General features: G+C 29.6%; 1 protein-coding gene across 9 annotated transcripts; it reads right to left on the bottom strand.

The window, feature by feature from the left end:
- Window positions 1-405: 405 nt before the first annotated feature.
- LOC127067749 (protein retinal degeneration B) lies at window positions 406-16,792 on the bottom strand. Of its 9 annotated transcripts, none has more exons than XM_051003057.1 (21): window positions 15,996-16,792; window positions 15,031-15,224; window positions 14,300-14,636; window positions 13,394-13,524; window positions 13,185-13,302; window positions 12,679-13,063; window positions 12,308-12,471; window positions 11,638-11,667; window positions 10,868-10,918; window positions 10,460-10,645; window positions 10,226-10,388; window positions 9,652-10,053; window positions 9,119-9,405; window positions 8,876-9,046; window positions 8,163-8,425; window positions 7,947-8,055; window positions 7,682-7,838; window positions 7,450-7,599; window positions 7,193-7,373; window positions 6,758-7,032; window positions 406-2,690 (listed from the first exon to the last, which is right to left on the bottom strand). In XM_051003057.1, exons 2-21 carry the CDS (start codon window positions 15,106-15,108, stop codon window positions 2,537-2,539), a joined length of 3,792 nt encoding a protein of 1,263 aa, XP_050859014.1. In that variant the 5' UTR covers window positions 15,109-15,224; window positions 15,996-16,792; the 3' UTR covers window positions 406-2,536. The 9 variants fall into 9 exon arrangements, 7 of the variants coding, with proteins under 7 accessions (XP_050859014.1, XP_050859015.1, XP_050859013.1 ...); XM_051003058.1 differs by having other exon boundaries at window positions 10,868-10,915; XR_007782724.1 differs by lacking the exon at window positions 11,638-11,667 and adding an exon at window positions 5,566-5,643 and having other exon boundaries at window positions 2,542-2,690; window positions 10,868-10,972.
- Window positions 16,793-17,357: the final 565 nt, after the last annotated feature.

The following is a 17,357-nucleotide window of genomic DNA, read 5'->3' as shown; positions in this document are numbered from 1 at the left end:
TATTATTATTATGACACGTCGTTATGAGAGTCACATTAACAAAAATAGAATTTTCATTACGTTTAATAGTTTATCAATGGCTTGTTATATAATTAAAATATTTTTTGCAGTCATATTTATAACTCTAGTATCATATACATATGTATTATCAAACGCCAGTGTGGCGTTTACGTCGCTGTACATGAATATGTCATAATTGTTCTATTCATCTTTAACAACGATTTCTTTTTTTCTTTGTTTCAGAGAAAAATACAGAAAATATCGTAATTGAAAATTCGTGACCAGTGTAAAAGTAAAAAATATGATTTAAACAGATCTTATTGAGAGACTGTAGTACTGATTTTATCTTATTTCAAGATCAAATCTTTCAAATTATTATTTTTTTCTTTTTTTTTTCCTTTTACATTCTTTTCTTTTTCTTTTTAAATCGTACATCACCGCTCTAATGTATCGAACATTATTAAAAATAATTCAAGTACCTTTTCAAATTCGCTATTATAGGCAATTCTACCATCTCTCTCTTTTAACGATCTGACTTTTATTCGTCTTTATCTTTTGCATTTCCGATGATGCAATTTGATGATGATTTTATAGATAATACATATATACATACATACATAGGTGTGTGTATGTGTGTGTGTGATGTATGAATGTATATAGGTACGTACGTATGTATATATAGTATTATTCTCACATATAACAATATAAACAGTCAATATAGTAGTTAATTATGTTGTTTTTTTTTTCTTTTATACATCACATCACAACGAATCAAATATATGAAGGAATAATTGTATGTGATGTTTGATCATTTTTCTAAGAGACTAGAGCATATAAGATTAGGATTACGTTATACGTATAATAAAACAAAATATTTCATTTATACACACGATACTACTTATTATCAGTCGATAGGGACACAACAATGGCGCAAATTTATCTCATATCTCGTTTCTATAGAAGATTCTTCTTAATTTTATTTTGGAACGAATCACCATGCCAGGAATATTTGCCATTAGTATCATTTTTTTTTGCAAATTCGATAGCTGAATAAATATATATACACACGCGTATATATATATATATGTGTGTGTGTGTGTGTGTGTATTTTTTAAATTATCATACGGATTTTTTTTTATAAGTGAATGTTTCTTTCTCTTACAGTCTTTTTATTATTCAAAGAAACGTAGTAAATCGACAATACAAATTTTCTACATTGATTCTCACACTTTCCTTTTACTTTGCACTGTGATTTTATATATATATATATATATATATATATATATATATATATATATGTATGTATTTATATATATACACATTATTATTTATTTATTTTATAATCTTTTACACTCATTCATTTAAAAGAGATTCGCGTGTGCAAAGTTTTTTTGAGCAAAAGAAAAAAAAAAGAAAAGGAAAGAAAAATTATAATTATTTCTTTAAAATCTATCCCATAGACAACATTTGTAATAATTAATATATATAATACTTTCGCGCAAAAGTTTCTAATAGTTTACAATAGATCTATTTTTCATTCGTCGAGTACCAAATAATGATTTAATCCTATTTTTTATTTTTTGTTTTCTTTGTATATTCATGTATGAATAATCAATTCTGATCGAGTGAAAAAAACGTAGACTTTTGGCAAAATTATTGCTTTTAACAATGATAATAATAATAATAATAATAATAATAATAATAATGATAATTATAATAATGATGATGATGATGATGATGATGACGATGATGATAATGGTAATGATGATGACAATTATTACGAGGTATGATAGTAATAAAAATATTGAAAACGACAGTTATATAAGAAACATTCGTACACTAATTTACAATCAGTTTTCAACATTACAATCAATTTTCTTTAAAATGTTAACAATTAGTTGAGATCAGATAACAGTGAACGAATAGATTTTTTTCTCTTTCGTACCGTAGTATAAGTCATATAATCTACTGCGAAGTTGCTATATCTCGCAATGATTAGTCAAAAGGATGTAAAAAAAAAATGTTAAATTTTGAAAAAGCCATTTACATGTTTCATGCATTATGCATATTTCTGTTAAACCATTGAACCGATAATCGGCAAATAATTTTATATATTTTAATACATTATCATGATTATGCAAGCAGAAATAAAAATATATATGCGATTTAATCGCATTGATAAGATCAACGATAAGCAATATACTCGTGTCAATGATATGAAAATTTTTTAAACCAATTATAAAATCTGATATGGTTAACGTAGACTATTACCTATAATGATATAACATATAATACAATTTTCGATATGATTAACGAAGTTGTTTACAATGATGACGTATGGTCCAACGTAAAAATGGGAATTTTTTACAGCTTCAGATTTTTTTCTCTTACTTTTCCTTTTTTTTTTTCCTATCGATATCGCATCGATATCAAGTTAATCGTGTCACGTAAGTTGAAATAGAAATTGATGAAGGACGTTGCGAACACACGTAAATCAATGCAAGGAGTCGAAAAAAGAGCGGCAGCGTGTAAGTCGTCAGAGCTTTTCCGTGGTGGTATTTTTGATTGGTGGTGCGGATTGCGGCACGTTTGGAGGCGAACTTGGTGGTCCTAAACTCGTACTTCGTTCCAAAGGAAAGATTTTTCCCACAGTTGGTTGGGAAATCGCTCGTTTCGCCGTTCTAAAAGAGCTGTTGATTTTCATTAGATTAGAATTTTTATTAATTAATTTATTTTACGGAATAAGAACATATTTTGTACATACATATGTATATCTATAAAAAGATATATGATAAGAAAAAAAAAATATATATATTATATATGTGTATATAAATTGTTTAATAAAACTATTTAATAAAAAATATATATAATGTTAAATGTATATATCTTTACTAAACTTTTATATAAAAATATATAAAATAAAAATATGTAGATATATAATATAATTTAGAAATTAATTTTTATATTGAAAGTATGTACTAGAAATATATATATATATATATATATATATATATATATATATGTATACACATATATGTACATAATATTCTGATTGAACGATATGTGATTTTATCATTCAATTTTAAATAATTTTTTAACATCCTTGCGTAGAATCGTATCGAAACAATTTCACTTAGGTATAAAATTAGAATCTGCAATGTTTTACTACGTCGATCGATATTACGCAAAGTTCCATTGTTAAACGGGTAAACAATCACATGTGCATCCGCCATGTTTGACATTCATCTAATTTAGAGCATCCGGGATTAGACAAAACAAGCAGCTTGATGATCCTATCGTTATTTTTTGTCTTTTTTCTATCTGCTTATCGTGCTTTGGAAAGAAAATTGTTTGAATAATTTTCAAGTCGAAAATTGAAATTGATAGCTCGCAAAGTATCGATAGTATCGATAGTATTGATGATTCTCAAAATTATGACGTTATCATTAGATAGATAGGAAGAGATAGAGATAGAGATAGAGACAGACAGAGAAAGAGCGAGAGAGAGAGAGAGAGAGAGAGAGAGAGAGAGAGAAAGAGGAAGAGAGATAGACACAATGTAGGCGACAGGAAATACAGAATGTGAATGTAGAATGTGTCGTATCGTGAAAATGAATGAATACTAGGATACTAGAAAATTTCTATGCGTTCTTCTTCGTATTTATAAACGTTTTCAATCTTTTTCTACGCTGAAAGCATGACGTTGATGACGTAACAAAGGTCATTCGTGGATAAAGCAATACGGAGACGATGGATCGTGCTCTTCGTTCAAAGCATTTTTCGTTTACATTAGAAATGATAAGAAGCTATGGAATCAGCCTTTGATGATTATTATTATTTTTTTTTTTGACAAGATTCCAAAACTTTATTTTTAAGAGAGAGAAGAAAAAATAACTATATAAAATATCTATCATCATTGGATATTTTACAAAATTTCTTGTCTCCATTCTTATATATATATATATATATAAAGTTTTAGAATCTCGTATCGATGCGTTCTTAATTAATGTTTTACAATTTGTTTTTTCTTTTTTTTTTTGTAATCACATCGATTGTCATAATTAAAATAAAAATTTGTATTGATCAGAAAATTAATATTATTAATTATTATATGGATCGAATGATCCGGACAACTATTCTATTTCTATACACATAAATACATACATTCGTGTATATGTACATACTGTAAAAAAGATAATTAATTAATTACTTAAATAATTAGTTAATCGATAAATCGATTATAATAGAAGTGGTTTGTTGATCTTCATTGCTGCTAAGTAAAGATGTTTTAATAACAAGCGTGATGAATGAAATCTAATGCATAATTGTGATAATTAAAAAGATAGAGAGAAAGAGAGAGAAATAGAGAGATAGATAGATAGATAGATAGATAGATAGATGAATAAAGAGAGAGCGAGATTAATAGAAAGAATAAAAGGAAAGATCTTTCTTTAAATGCTGATTACATATTGTGTATATCTTTTGGATTATCGTGTTTCGTTAATGATTAATTTAAAACTATGAAATCGTGCAAACAATGTTGCAATTTCTAATCTATGACCACATCTTGATTTGCAAATAAATACAACGATTAGAGATCGATCGAATCACCGAATTAGAATTTTAGAAATTAGAATTAGTAATTAGAATTTTTCTTTCTAAAATTTTCCGAGAAAATTAAATAAAAATTAGTATTGAATATTAAGAACAAAAATATTATTAAATCGGAAAAAATGTTATTACGTAAGATACTATTTTTTTTTATTACTATTATTCTCTCTTTATTAATAAGTATATGTGTATGTGTGTGTAGTAATAAAACAAATTATAGTAATAAAAAAATAATTAGGAAAGAATAATTATATTGAGGCGTATGTCGTGTGCGTGTGTATATACACACACATACGCACACATACGTATTGTATATTATATATCTACATATGCATATCGCATTGCAAAATATAAATATCCTTTACATAATGCAATTACACTAATGTTAAATATAATACTTCACGTAGTTATTTCAATTACATTCTTCATGATCATTTTAATCTTCTCTCGTAGGTGATTCGTCAAACTCTCTTCGATAAATTGAAAAAGAAAAAGAAAAAAACAAAATAATGATAAAGAAAACCCATAGAACATTCAGTCTCTAATAAAATTTGATACAAAAGTAATATTAATACACCTGTTTACCTTGATGACTAAAAACAGGATCAGATAATCTCGATAGATTAGACGAGAAAATTCTAATCACTGAACGCATCTAAACAGTCAAAGCGGATTTAACCACAAGTCCTTGACATATTATTATTTTTTTTCTTTGTTTCTTTCTTTTTTTTTTTGTTCTTTTTATATGGTTCATAGAGAAAGCGATATAAGAATTTTTTTTTGTTTTTTTTTTAAATATATTTTTTTTAAATATACTTTTTGTTTGTTTGTTTGTTTGTTTTTCGTTTTCTTCGTTTATGCGGGCTCGAATAATCGTCGCTCGCTTTTCAAGAGCACACAACGTTCTCATTAGCTATGTCATATAAGACGCGTTTATATCCTCATAGCATGTACCTGTAACGAAGAAATTCTTGAATTTTAGACATCTCTTGAGTGTCCATCGAGTATCAGCCAGTATCACAGCACGGCACACTTGCAGCATGTTAAAGATAGAAAGATATTTTTTATAAGAAAGAATATTTTCTCATCTCTTTTTATCAGTCAATTATTTATATTTTAATTTTCTTTTCTTTTTTACTTTCTAGACACCAAAAACCAAAATCAGCATGCCTTCGTGCAACGAATAGAGTGATTGACACATTAATTGACGAATAAAAAATTTCGAGTTCATTTTTGAAACAATTCATTCATTATTTTCTTTTTTACTTTTAAATTTAAAATTGATCTTTCTATCCATAAATTCAGTGTGATGTTAGCGAGCGAGAGAGCGAGAGCGAGAAAGAGAGAGAGAGAGAGAGAGAACAAAGATAGCAAAAGAAGAAGGAAAAAAAGAAAAGGACAAAGAAAGAAAAAGAGGCAGGAGAGATAGTTACCAATGCGAGTAAGTTAAATTGTACGCAGATTATAGGCGTGTATTAGATGTCACTAAGGTAACTTTCCACTTTGAGTATACACTGTTGCACGCTGAGGAGTTGATGCTTGTGTCATTACTGGAACAAAGCCAGTATTTTCGTATTCACACACACACACACTGCAAACATCACGCTTTGACAAATTCCAATGTCCGAACGATATAGGATGGCAAATATGTATTTTACATATTTTATTTATCGAATGTCATCAACGATAAGTCATTTATCTTTCTCTTTGAGAAATGAGTATGCTCATATTTGCTAATCCATATCGTTATTTATATTCTTAACGAAGGTTTCTTATAGAAAGCATAAAAGAAAAAAAATATTATTATAAATTCTAAGAACATGTTATATCATCGTTTATATCGAGTATAGATTATCGTCTTATCTCGGACTCGTAGCTTTCAGCGTATTAATTTCCTTAGTCACTAATTAACTAATTACAAAGAGAAAATTGTAGAAAGTGAGTGAGCGAGGGAGAAAGATAGAAACGTAATATTTTACATCCACATGTACTGCATTTTCTGTAAATTTTCCTTAGGAATTTTTCTCGGATTAGTTTCAACGTTGAATCAGATTAATTAGCGAGACTATCGAATTTGTTCTACGTAGTAATAAACACGAGTTTGGATAATAATGAAATAATGAAGGATAAATACCAAAGGACATACCTTCTTCGCCGTAAAGATGCATTCTGACCGGGCAAACCAAATTGACCACGTGGTATTACCATCCTTGCATTGCCTTTGGCTGGTCTCGAACCACCATGTGCCTGTAGCATGCTCAAATGTGCAGCATAACCATCGTGAAGTATCGTCGCCAGAGCGTGATGTTTTTTCGATGCTCCACCGATAACGAATATTTGATTTGGCTTGAGATTTATTGATGTGTAAACACTTATGTCTTTGCTACTACCATATGCTTGATGTATTATTACACCGTGTTCCTGTAATTAACGTCATTTCATTAATTTATATCTTTATGATTGACTGGATCAATTGATTATAGAAAAATATTTTGAATTTGACCGAATTCAATCAACAATGATCGAATGAATAAAGATTAATTTTTGATAGGTTGATTGTCATTGTCAATTGTCTTCTTACCTGCACTAAATTATTTAAATATGCTGCTTTATGACCAAGCGGATCCGTGGAGAGACCATCCGCGAAAGACACCAAACCGTGAGGGAAGTTATGCTGAGATAGCCAGGACACAACTTTCTTCTGTTGCATATCTGGTCGTGCGGTGATGTATATAATTAAATATCCTAATTCTTGCCAGTGTCTACAAATAACGCAATAAACTAAGTGTTACTGATCAAAGGATTATTTCATAAAATGAAAAAACGAATAACGTTTACCTGACAACATCAACAGCACCAGCTCTAACTTTCGGATCCTTTCCGGTGACTGACATACTCGCTGTGAACGATCCATCGATACTGAAGACCACACACTCTGTTTTCGGAGGTATCACAGCCAAAAAGAAGTCGACAGAAGTGTGATCTCCTCTAAATATCAACAATTTTTCTTTTTAATATCAACGAATATCAATAAATATAAATGACGACAAATTTTTACCAGATCAATTACCTAACTATCATTTTTACAGGATAAAGTCCGTAACCGAGAGCTTTGTCATCAGGTATTCTATAAGTTATTCTACCGTTTTTATCTGTAACTTCTGTATTTAAAAACGTCCATTCGCTAACAGGTGGGTCTTTCATAATATGAATATCTACTTTTTCTCCTGAATATAAAACAAAAAGAGCATAAAATAACGTTAGATAATTAATATGTATATATTAATATCTATAGAAAAAAAGATGATCCTCGTAAATGTTCACCGATTGTTTACCTGTTAAAGCTATCACGTCTATAGGACTGTACATAAATCTGGCCACTAATACTTGAGGTACACCTTCTCCCACGATGACGTCATTGGCTCTATGATTAGCAGCAACGTTCTGAATAGTTTATAATATGACGTTATTTATGCTTGTGTCATAATTTCATTGCAAACAAGAAAACGTAAATTCAATAATAAAGAAAAATATATAAATATAATAGGAACCTTCAGTTTGACCGAGGTGCGTTTTTTAATCCATTTTTCTCTTGGTTGACCTGGACGGAAACATGAGAGTTCTTTTTCTTCGTTACCGAGCATGGGTAAATCGAACCGACCCAACTGTCTTAATATAAACGCTATTACATCTGATGATTCCCAATAACTAGCATGGAAGAGATGGGGTAATGCATTTGTAGGAAAATTTGCCAGACCCTCTGGACAATATAGAGCATAATCTATTCGTTTAGTTCCCCACCATTTTTGCGTCACTGAAAATTCAATCTTTGTGTTGGTTTTTTCTCTCTTTCTTTTCTTTTTTTTTATTTTCCATTATGCGTTACAAAAAGTATGAAGAAAAAGAAAAAGCTTTAATTTATATTACTGATATAAAAAAAAATTTAACAAATAAGCAAAGAATATATATATATATACATATATAACTATATTATTATCTATATATCTACTATATATATTGTATAATAGAAGAGAATAATAGAATAGAATAAAATAGAATAGAATATAGAATATTATATCAGACGGTATCGAGAGAGAGAGAGAGAGAGAGAGAGAAAGCGAGCGAGCGAGTGAGAGAAAGAGACAAATAGATAGATAGATAGATAGAGGTACATAGAGAAAGAGAGAGAGAGAGAGAGAGAGAGAGAGAGAGAGAGAGAGAGAGAGAGAGTCGATTCGTTTACTGGATTTGGATTAGGACTTACGAGCAGAAACAACTTGTAAAGGAATATTATCGACGATACCAGACATAGTACTATGAATCGATATATCCGACAATCTTCTCAAATGAGCATGTTGAGACGGCGTTGTCATGTATATGTTAGGAATGTTTAATCCATCCGCAAATAATTGTGGATTGCTTTGAATCGTTTCCACTGAAAAATGATAAGAATTTTTATGAATTCCTTTTTTCTATTTTTGAAATACAGACAATAAAGAACACTTACGTAAATGATAAGGCTGTCCATTTCCAAGAGGATACTTTTGATATCGAGCAACATTAACAGGTGGTAATAAAGAAAATCTCGCGGAAATCAATGGTTCGATTCTTGCGGCTACTGGATCGCTTGGATGAAAGAGATTGTAAACTTGATTCACCATTGGCTTTGGGATATTACTATTCTTGTCTCCGTGAGATGATATTTTTCTATATGCCATAACGAGTGCTAATGGACTGCCAAACATGAAGAACTCTCCTACGTCGAATTCTAATTTACATTGCTGGCTACTGTCACTGATAATAGAGATTTCATCTTGAGAATAACATGACTACACACACACATATATATATATTATATCATTATATAGTTTTTATATATAAAATATAATAAATGATATAATATGATATTATATACTATTATTATATAAAATAATATTATATGTATAATATACGTATATTAATTAAAAATTTGAAAAGTTTTGTAAAAAGTATAATAAATTCTCTATCAAAATTTTATCTAAATATAATTCTATTTCTTACTTTGTCCCAGAAGATCTTCTTCTAGGCGAAGGTGCATTTAAATGTTTGCCATCCTCAGAAATTCCATTATTTTCAATCCCTTGATTACTCGTATCCAATATATTATTTTCACTGTTATATCTCGAATGATAATGCGTAGATCTACACAAAGCATCGTAGGCCAAAATCGAACCTACGGAATCAGCGATGAAACAAATTTGCCCACTAAAACCTTTACCCTCTTCGCTCTTTATAAATCCTTGATAAATCTGATTCGCATTGGTCACCACTCGTGAGACTGCTTCTTCGTAATCCGAGCTTGCACTTGCCAGTAATGGTATTGCACCGATTGGTATGGTATCATTCGTTACTTGAGGTGCATCCATGCACGATGGAGACATGTCGAAACTGTATGGACTTAAACTGAACGATAAAATTTAATTAACTTTTCTTTTCTCTTTATTTTACGACACAAAAATAATCTACTATTTATTTTTACGTATATATAAGCTTTGTCTAAATTTTAATTTTCATCAAAATTTATATAAGTGCCAATCTAATCGATTAATGAATTTTCTAATTAAAATCTTTTTACCTCGAAAGAACACCTAGACCTTCGGTACATATCGAAGGACATGAAACGAATTTTATAGAAACATGTCCAACCATACTGGGATAATGTTGTCTCATAACAGACTCGAAGGCACCTTTGAAGGTTGTCACATCCGATTTCTTCGCAGTCAAATCGACATTGGCATCTATAATTAATTAATTATATTTGTCATTTAATAAGTATCAATAAATTATCACATAATAAAATGACAATTACCTAGAACGCTTCCGGCATGCATCACGATCAAAAGTACTGTAGTTTTACAAGATTGATGAGTTGGAGAATGTTGAGGTGATGTTGGACAAGAAACGTCAATGCTCGTCGACGTGTGAATTTGCAATCTTTTACTACGTTCGCTTGCTATTGGCTGTAGAAACGAAGGTGAGAATATCGTATCTGCTTCTGTGAAAATTAATTACATAGATTAATTTATTTAAAAAAATGATTACTACTATTCTTCAATATAAAACATTTTTTTTTTTTTTTTTTTTTTATATATATATAAGAAATCAAACAAAACTCATTGATAGACCTAGTGGAAATACAATGATTTGGTGGTATTATAATTCGTTATTATTTATTATGTTTAATTAGATAATAAAAATAAAGAATGAAAAATATTACCTTCCACGTTGTTTGTTGGTACCACAGGAGAAGCACCATCGTCCTCTTCTGCTAGAAGATCCAAAGAACTCCATTTAGCTAATGAAGAGTTATCTTCAAAGTGCTCTAAAGTATAATCACATATAATTAATCGATTGTGCACTATTGCTTTACTTGTATTTATTACTTTTTTTTTCAATTGTAATATTATAATTCATATCATTATTATTGTTATTATTATAATAATAGTGTATCTATTACGTGTGTAACATGGAAGCGACTAAATAATAGAAAAAAAAAATAATGATTATTAAACTCCATAAAATTACTCTTTCAATGCTTTTTAAACTTCGTGTACATGATGTAACCAAATATCGATTACTTCTATGGTCCAAGTGCTAACGTGAATACATCATGCAACAGGTTGTTACATCGTCCGATGTTAGTTACAAAGATTTTCATCGTACAGCCAATAAACTTTATGTAGCCATGCGTATAGATCATGCTCAGGAATCTTCATGCTGAATTCTAGAATTACACAATTCTAGAAATTTAAATAAAAACGATATAATATATAAAGCGTATGAATAAAGTGATTCAAAAATTAATAATGCGTATGTACAGAGTGCACAGTTCTTTATTATTATTATATTATTATTGTTATTATCAATATATATATTTTTTTAATATTTTCTTTTGAAAAAAAAAATACTTTCATTTGTTTGTTCTAGCTGTTGTTCACATTTTCTTCTAATGACGATGAACAATTCATCGTTAACTACGCGTCCTACCTTTACGTATAGTAGGTATAATGAACCCAGCTGCGGTGTGTGTGTGGAGTGCAAGAAAAAACAGAGAAGGTAGACATAAAAAAGACTGTTCGAAATAGTCAACACATGCTATTATTGTCTTTTTAAGCGGACGTTATTACCTATGAAAGAAAGAGAGATAGATAGATAGATAGATAGAGAGAGAGAGAGAAAAAGAGAAAGAGAGACGATAGATTTTTAGAATTAGACATATTTCAAACGTTCTTTCCTAATACCAGAATTACTCTTGTTTACACTTTGCGAGCCAAACTCATTTTCTTCTATTTCTTTTATTTTTATTTTCATTTTTATTTTTGTTATCATCAAGTCAAATGATCGAGTTTTATATGTCCGCAAAGTGTTACGTAGTATGCGAATTTATGAAATAAAGAAGGTATTAAAGTATCTACGAGATGCAGGTTAGATAATAAAACGATACAAAATGAATCTTTTTTCTTTCTTCTTCTTTTTTTTTTTTTTTAATATATTAAGAGCTTAGAAAAATTGATTCTCGTTACTTTCTTTTTTTTTTTTTTTTTTTTTTTTAATAATGATACATCAACCGGTTCCGATCTACGATCATGCTTATTTTTCTATGATTAATTTATTCTGATAAATAAAGAAAGGAAATGAAAGAAAATGTAACACTTACCCTGACAATCAAAGAATTCCTCTTCGCTACTCGTCTCGGATTCTCTAACGATACTTTCCATTCTCCAATTCGCGATTTGAATATCCATGCTTTTTGCTGAACTAGGTGAATGACTTGCTGCATTCTTTTTCCACGATTTCTTTTCATTCTTTTCATCGATCGGGCTAAATATAAAATACAATTAATCATAAAAAGAATATTAGTTTCTTGATAATAATAAAATGAGGCTAATGCATAAATATTATAATGAATTCTATGTTAATTTGATAAAATCAAATCTATTAATATTACAGTTAGAATCAATTCGATATAATAAACATCAATGATACATTAACATAAAATATCCGATAAAAAATAAAGTAATTAATTACCTAACATTAGGTGGTTCTGTTGGAGAATCCTCAGGACTAATTTCACCTTCTGAACTAACAGCTGTATTGATAATCGGTATATCTGAAGGTTTCCTGACACTAAGTGGACTCTGAAGGTCCTCGTTTTTCTCGATACTACTCAAAGTAGCTGCGAGTGTCCTAGCGACGTTCGATTCTTGAGGAGTCATTCCAGTATTTCCTGTATTCGTGTCCTGATCATCGTCACCAGTTACTTCTTCACCGGACTCAGCAAGACCCATCTTTTGTTGAAGTGCTAACTGAGTTTGCCGTTCGATTTCTCTGATATCTTCCATTGTCAAACCAAACCATTCATCTTGCCAGGCCCAGGCTTGTCTGTGTGCTCGTGCCATCACTTTTCTCAATGCTACGAATCGTTTTAATCGATATCTTTTTTTTTTTTTCAAAGTAAATAATTAACTTATTTATGAATAGAAAAATTCATGAAAGTAATTCTTATAAATAGTCATATACTAACAGGTACTAACCCATATCGTGGATGAACTTTTCTAACTTTGTTTGCATACCCCAATAGCGGAATTCTACCCGGCATAATTTATAAGCGCACATTAACGATTTCCCTGATGACGTTGGTTGTTGTTTCCCCTAAAGAATGAGAAATAGTTCGGTTGTATCGTGGTATTATTATTTTTCTTTCTTTTATTTTATGTAAAAGGATAGTAAAATATATTTTTACTTTGATTTCAGTCCAATAATCTTCCAACCAAGTATCCGTCAGTGGACCTCTACCCGTTTTTTCAGAAATATATAATTTAGGATCTTCTTCTTTGACATAATCGATTTGATCTTTTACGATGTCGATCAAATCTATAATAATTAATATGATTGGTATATTAGTTTAATTTTAGAAAAGAAAATGTCTAAATTCAACGATTTTGTAATACACATATACACATATTTTTTGTTATATATTATATATACTATTCAAGAATAAGTAGGTTGATTTCAGCATATCGAAACAAAAAAAAAAAAAAAGTTCATATAAAGATTTTATTTTCGATTTTTATTTAACGCTGTTAAAACTCTTTGTAAAAAAATTGAACAAAGTTTCAAGCAAATCCGAACAACATCTGGACATATGGTATGGAAAGAGTAAGACAGACACATTGATAAAACGACTGTAGACTTGTATACAGATGCAAGGTCATTTCGAACATTTCTTACGAAAGTAAGCAGATAGAATTTGATGAGAATCAAATTCGTTATAATTCGAAAACAAAGTCGAATAAAACATATATGTATATGATCATTTTTTATTGTTTAAATATGCTTGAAATTGTCCCTATAATATTTTCTAATTATTTTGAAACATACTGTACACATACAGAGTATATTACGATATTCAAAGTCTTCTATTATTTTAATATTTCTATTCTATTATATATTATATTATATTATAACATTGCAATTTATATTATTAATAATTAATATTATGAATAATTAGTATTATACTATAATATATAATACGGTATTATGATATAGTTTAAAATAAATATATTATAATACATTATGCCATAATAATATTTAATAGAAAATATTTTTGAATTATTTATAATCATTCGTTCTTTCTTTTTGAACGTACCTATGACTCTGTTTCTTAGATCTGCACCGTTCAATTTGAAGACATTTTCTTGATAGCCATTATCAGGAAAATAATAAGTTTCTATTTCTATGGAAAACTTTTCGACGAATGGACTCGTGTATCGTGTTTTTGTATACGGATATGCGTTCCATGCCTCCTCCTTTGCTATTAATGCCGATTTAGGTAATAAACTTTTGAACCATCCTGGCAAGTGGCTACCAACGTGATAAATTTTATGCGTATATTGACCATTTCCACCGGGCCCATTGGTATATGGTTCGTTAACTATTATTTCCACGCCACTTCCGGTACCTTTGCTTTCTTCACGTGATTTTTTCTACAATACGAGAAAATTACTTTTTTATTTTCCTGGTCCTTTTCTTTCTTTTTTTTTTGTTGTCTTATACACGAATTCAAAGACGAAAAAAATATTACGATTTCCTAAATAAATATTAAGAAAAAAAATAAAGAAATATATATATATATAAAAAAAAGATTTTTTCCTTTTCCACGTAATCTACTCAAAGTTAACCTCCAAAGTTGAGAAGAAAGTTTTCGAAATTTCAAATTACTTCGTTCGTTTCTATTTTTTATTCATTCATTTATTTCTTGTTATTTTGGAAATACGTCGGAGTAAGAGAGAACTCAATTATTGATTTATAAAATATTTCGAAAATTGCGTAACTAACCTCACCCGGGAAACTAAATGAAATTCAAGTAAAAATATTTACCGCTATCATGTAAAGTTGAGCAATTTGATATTCCTCTACCGTAAGTGGCAGAGGAATTCGATATTCCTTGATCAACATTTTGACGAAGAAGAGATCGTTTATCACCCGTACATCTTCAAAAAAAATATATATTCTCCGTAGAAGGAAGCTCTCGTTATATTCTTCTCGATGGTGTCTACGTTGTTCTAATGTTCCTTTAGAAATAAAAATATTCATTGATAATCTCTAACTCGATTTGTTATTCTTATGAAAAGGGCACTTTTATCAAAATATCGAATTTGTTTGGTTATCCTTAATGTTTCTTCTGTCTTTTTTTTTTTTTTTTTGTTTAGAGCAGATAATTATTAATAAGATTCAACTATTATTGTTTTTGTTATTTAATTCCAATGTTTACTATGTGATAACAATATATCGTTCGTTACGTTATTATTTTCGTCAGAATACATATCTATTTTTAAAAAATAGATATTCTATACAGAAAAAATATTTCCTATAAATCACCATGGATCGTCCTTGTGATCACTAAACTATGAAAAATGTGGCGGCAAGATGTTAAAATCTAAATAACCAATCAGATTATTCTAACCTTTTCGATAAATCATTGAAAATTTTAACGAACAAGATGCAAAATATTTTCCATTTTTCTAATCTTTTGCTATCGTAAAATCCTTTATATAGTAATTCATATTAAACAAGATCATTACGATATATAAGATGTATAATTTATAAAAAAAATTTCTTCCTTTCCTTGAAGAATCATTAATTTATAAGAAAAAAAAGTCATCGATTAGATATGAAAACGCAAAGATTTTTATGATTGGTTATCGTCAATATACAAGTATCTTCGTGATTGGTTTTCTCGTAAAATACTAATGACACGATTGGCGATCTCAAAAAAACATACGAATTGACATTATGTGAGATGAATAATGTTATAAATGTAATACGTAGGTATATTTACTTACGTAAGTGTCTTGTGTGTCCTCAGAGATACATAAAAAAACAAAACTAAACTGAAGAAGGTAAAGAAGATGACAAAGTCCAAGAAGAAGAAAAAAAGAGATAGAGATAGAGATAGAGATAAAGAGAAAACTAGAGAGATAGTTTCTTCTATCGTAAGAATGTACAGGTTTCGCGCCACACCTTTCTTCTTTGTCGATACAGCAGCGCGTATTCGAATTTTTAACGACACAAAAAATATCTCGAAATATATTATGTATATTTGTGTATATTCTTATATCACTGAAAATCCATCGGATGTTAAATGATCATCAATGTCAATTACCAATAACATTCTATATTTTTTCTTTTTTTAATCTCGAGATTTATTCACGAGATAAGAGAGAGGTCTTCTTTTATTCCTTTTCTTTATTCTTTTTCAAAGCTTCTTTGAAAACGTCACTGAAACGAGAAGCCCTTGGTCGAAGAAATGAACTCGTTCCGCCGACAAACACGCAATACACACATTAGTAACACATATAACACACATATACACCGTTCTCGTATCCGTCGACAGAACAGCAGCTCGCCTTTGACACTTTCCCTTTTTGTTCGGTTTTTTAACTTCAAGTTCTTTGGATATTCGTTCGAAAATAGATAAGTCTCTAATAATTCTTAATGACGTTTAAGGTCAATATATGCGACGAATCCTTCGAAATAGATTGATTAAAGTAATAAATCGATGGAGGTAACGACAATAATTTAGACACAACGCAAAGCAAGACGTTACACCGCCGACGCGCGGCGGCCAACTGACGGCCCTGCCGTGGGCTCTCGCTGTTTACCCCCACTACCGTACCGAATTGTCGGCGTCACGGACGCCTACGATCTTCTCGACCTATCAGGAATCTTCACTCTCCGCCAGTAGTGTAACTAGCTATGGCTGCCCGCCAAATTTTAATTGCGTTTCATTTTACTTCATGTTTCCTACAATTTATTTTCTTCCATTCAACGTGGATTTATCGTGTCGTTTCAAAAGAACGCAACAATATTCTTTTTTCAACGAATAAAATTATGATTTTGCAAGCTTCTAGTTTTTGTCTTTCATTTTATTTTGAATTCTGCACCAAAATAATATTCTTGCCAATATAATTTTGATCTTGATATAATGCGTTCTAATACATTGTTATACTTTTTCTATCAATTAATCAAGGATTAAATTTTTTTTTTCTTTTCTAATAATCCTTTTTTATTTTCTATTTTTTTTTCTTCCTCCCTGACAATATTACTTCTAAGAAGTCGATTAAAAGTTTGTCTTCGTTATATGGATTCCTCTCGTATTTCACTCGACTTGTACGATGTTACTCGTATCTATGTTTTCACTTGCA

This window comes from Vespula vulgaris, chromosome 11 (genome assembly GCF_905475345.1).
Source record: "Vespula vulgaris chromosome 11, iyVesVulg1.1, whole genome shotgun sequence".
Taxonomy (NCBI): Eukaryota; Metazoa; Arthropoda; class Insecta; order Hymenoptera; family Vespidae; genus Vespula; species Vespula vulgaris.
This window is presented reverse-complemented; position numbering and strand designations above follow the sequence as displayed.

What these genes read in the sequence shown, in the direction of transcription:
- LOC127067749 (XM_051003056.1), bottom strand. Translation starts at nt 15,108, where the DNA reads ATGTTGATCAAGGAATATCGAATTCCTCTGCCACTTACGGTAGAGGAA. An exon ending in AAAGTTCATCCACGATATGG is followed by an intron (nt 13,064 to 13,184) that starts GTTAGTACCTGT and finishes AACGATTCGTAG; the next exon opens with CATTGAGAAAAGTGATGGCA. An exon ending in GCATGCCGGAAGCGTTCTAG is followed by an intron (nt 10,389 to 10,459) that starts GTAATTGTCATT and finishes AATTAATTATAG; the next exon opens with ATGCCAATGTCGATTTGACT.